The following is a 3,289-nucleotide window of genomic DNA, read 5'->3' on the forward strand; positions in this document are numbered from 1 at the left end:
CTCATCTCTAGCGTTTCTATCAAGATTCGGGCGATCTCGTCGAGGTCGACTCCCGAACATATTAGTCCTTCGAGCCGAATAGGAGCGTGTGTGGAGGATACGTTCGCGAGTGAGTGATATTCTGACACATCCACGATGTTGGAGCACATCGCACATCAGCAGCAGCTGCAGCGTACAATTGAACGCTCTCTTGACAAATTCAAAAAGGTCGGCCGGAGCAACTTAACTCCGGCTAAAGTACGCGCGAGGATCTCTACGCTTAAGGACATCTGGATTCAATTCTCCAATGGACATGCAGAGGTATCGCGGAAGGTCCCGGAAGCAATCCGGTCATCGCTTAGCTACTACAAGGAGAATCATTTCGACTCAACCTTCGCTGCCTATGAGAACGCTTTGGACCACATGTTGGAAATCTTGGAAGAAATGGAGCCGGCCGTGAGTCCAAATCCGTCTCTTTCCTCGACGAGGCTGCACGCGGAAGCGTCCGCGTTCTTTTTATCGCATCTTCCGCCCATTAAATTACCTTCGTTCGACGGTAATTATGAGGATTGGGAACAATTTCGCGATCGATTTACGACTCTAATTCGTGAAAATTCGGATCTAAATAATTTCGCTCGCATGCACTTTTTATCATCGTGCCTTAAGGGTAGCGCGCTGGAATGTATAGCGAAAATTTCTATAACGGCCGCGAATTTTGAAATAGCGTGGAAAGCGTTGACCTCACGGTACGACGACAAAAAGCGGTCGATAAACAAACATCTCTCGACATTGCTCGGCTTATCATCTATCCCGCGCGAATCTGCCACCGAGATGCAGACTTTAAAGCTAATATCGCAATGGCATCATTAAAAGCCCTCGATCGAAAACCGGAGGAACTCTAGGAAGATATTGTCGTTCATATCCTTGTGCAAAAATTAGATCCGTTAACGCGAAAAGCGTGGGAAATAAGCATAAGCAATACAGATGCCCCGCCGTCTTACGAGACTTTAAGCGACTTTATTAAGACTCGCACTCGCGCGTTAATGGCATCCGCTCCAGGGTCAGCCGTTAAACCCGGTGTAAAACCAATCGCAGCCTCGCGAGTTCATGCCGCAACCGCATCCGCTAATGCACAATCGCAGTGCTCGCTGTGTCCAGCTCGACACTTTATTAATGTATGTCCTACGTTTGTGAGCAAAACTGCGAGTCAACGTCGCGATATCATCAAGCAACAAAAACGTTGTTTCAATTGCTTGAGCGCAAGGCATTCCGCACATGAATGCAAAAGTAAATATTCTTGTCGGGTTTATCACAAGAAGCATCATTCGAAGCTACACTTGACTCGGATTCTAGCTCAAGTGCTTTGAAAAATGCACCGTCTAATTGCTCGTCGCCTCAAGCGTCGGATGCGACGCCGGAGGTAAATTCGCTCAACGCCTTAACCGTAACGCGAAAGCGCTCACCCGTCCTCTTAGCGACGGCCTGAGTAACAATTCGCAGCCCGTCGGGTCGCACCGCTGTCGTTCGAGCTCTCCTCGATCAGGGCTCGGAAATGACATTCATTTCGAAAAGTTTAGCGCAAATCTTGCCGATTTCCGTTTCCGCCGTCGGCGGGATAAACGCGGGGACTTGTCAACACGCGACACACATATTCATTTCTCCTCGCGATTCTCACGTTCCGTCGCTGTCGACCACCGCGCTCATTATGAAATCGTTAACTTCTTATGCTCCGAGACAGAATGTGGACATCTCATCACTATCTTATCTTTCTGATTTGCCGCGAGGATGCGGATCCGATGAGTCTTGATCCTATAAATCTCATTATCGGAGCAGATCTCTATAACGATATCATTCTCGACGGTGTTCGCAAGGGAAGCGTCGGACAACCAATTGCTCAGAATTACGTCCTCGGATGGATAATTTCGGGACCTATTACGTCATCAACGACGAATAATTCCTCGTCGCCGACAATTCTCTCCGGAAACTGCGCTCTCAGTCGCGTTTCGACTCATCATATTGTCGGCTCTCCTTCTCTCGAAGAGGAACTTCGTCGCTTCTGGGAGGTCGAAGAACTCCCACGACAAACTCATCTCACACCGCAAGAACAGCAGTGTGAAGAGCATTTTCGCTTAACGCATTCTCGCGAGTCTGACGGACGGTATGTCGTGCGGCTACCGTTCAAGAAGGGTCCTCCGATTGAAATCGGAAGTTCAAGGCCTCACGCGGAAAAATTGTTCAATTTGTCACTTCGCAGATTTTGCGATAAACCGGAAGTCGCAAAAGAATATGGCGAATTCATGTCTGATTATCAACGACTTGTACATATGAAGCCCGCGCCGGCAGCTCGAAGTCAAATCGAACAATCTGTTTATCTCCCACATCACGGAGTTATCCGGGAAAGTAGCTCTACTACGCGTCTTCGCGTTGTTTTTAACGCATCGAGCGTTACTTCTAACGGCACATCGTTAAATGATCATTTAAACGCCGGGCCGAAATTACAAACCGATCTCATGTCGGTCATCCTACAATGGCGTAGATACAAATACGTCTATTCATCCGATATCGCGAAAATGTATCGCCAGATTCACATCGATGCGCGGGATATAGATTATCAACGGATCTTGTGGAAGTCATCGCTGTCGGAACCGCTCATCGATTATCAATTACTAACAGTTACGTATGGAATGTCATGTGCTCCGTTTCTGGCCCTTCGGGTATTAAAACAACTAGTCATCGACGAAAGTCAGCATTTTCCGCTTGCTGTTCCCATCCTAAGCGATAATATTTACGTCGACGACTTACTTTTCGGAGCTGACGATACCATTCGAATTCGGCAAGCGCGCGATCAATTAAACTCTATGTTAAAGCGCGGCGGATTCGTATTACGGAAATGGGCGAGCAACTCGCCCTCTCTTCTCGAGGACATCGAAATCGCAGATCACGGTCTAGCCACGAACAAACCTCTGTCTGAAGACGAACAAATCGCATCTCAGTAAGTCGCGAATCACGCGCTGGGTCGGTCTCGGATCACACACAAATCACGCCGAAATACACGGATTTGCTGACGCGTCGACACATGCGTATGCCGCATGCGTTTATATTAAAATTACTTCGTCAGCAGGCACAATCACGACAACGTTGCTCGCCGGAAAATCAAAAGTCGCACCGTTAAAACCTCTGAGCATACCACGGTTGGCATAATCTGCTGCCGTATTACTCTCGCGACTCGTCGAGTTCGTTTGCGGATCGAACGGTTACAGGGATATCCCATCCCTGCCGAAAATGGTCGATTAAAACCGATTAAAACATA

General features: G+C 48.1%; 1 protein-coding gene across 1 annotated transcript; it reads left to right on the forward strand.

Moving 5' to 3' along the window:
- The first annotated feature begins 1,718 nt into the window (after positions 1 to 1,718).
- LOC115244965 lies at positions 1,719 to 2,975 on the forward strand. Its single transcript, XM_029823002.1, has one exon. It carries the CDS (start codon positions 1,719 to 1,721, stop codon positions 2,973 to 2,975), a length of 1,257 nt encoding a protein of 418 aa, XP_029678862.1.
- Positions 2,976 to 3,289: the final 314 nt, after the last annotated feature.

Source organism: Formica exsecta, unplaced genomic scaffold, assembly GCF_003651465.1.
Source record: "Formica exsecta isolate Colony F162 unplaced genomic scaffold, ASM365146v1 scaffold895, whole genome shotgun sequence".
NCBI lineage: Eukaryota > Metazoa > Arthropoda > Insecta > Hymenoptera > Formicidae > Formica > Formica exsecta.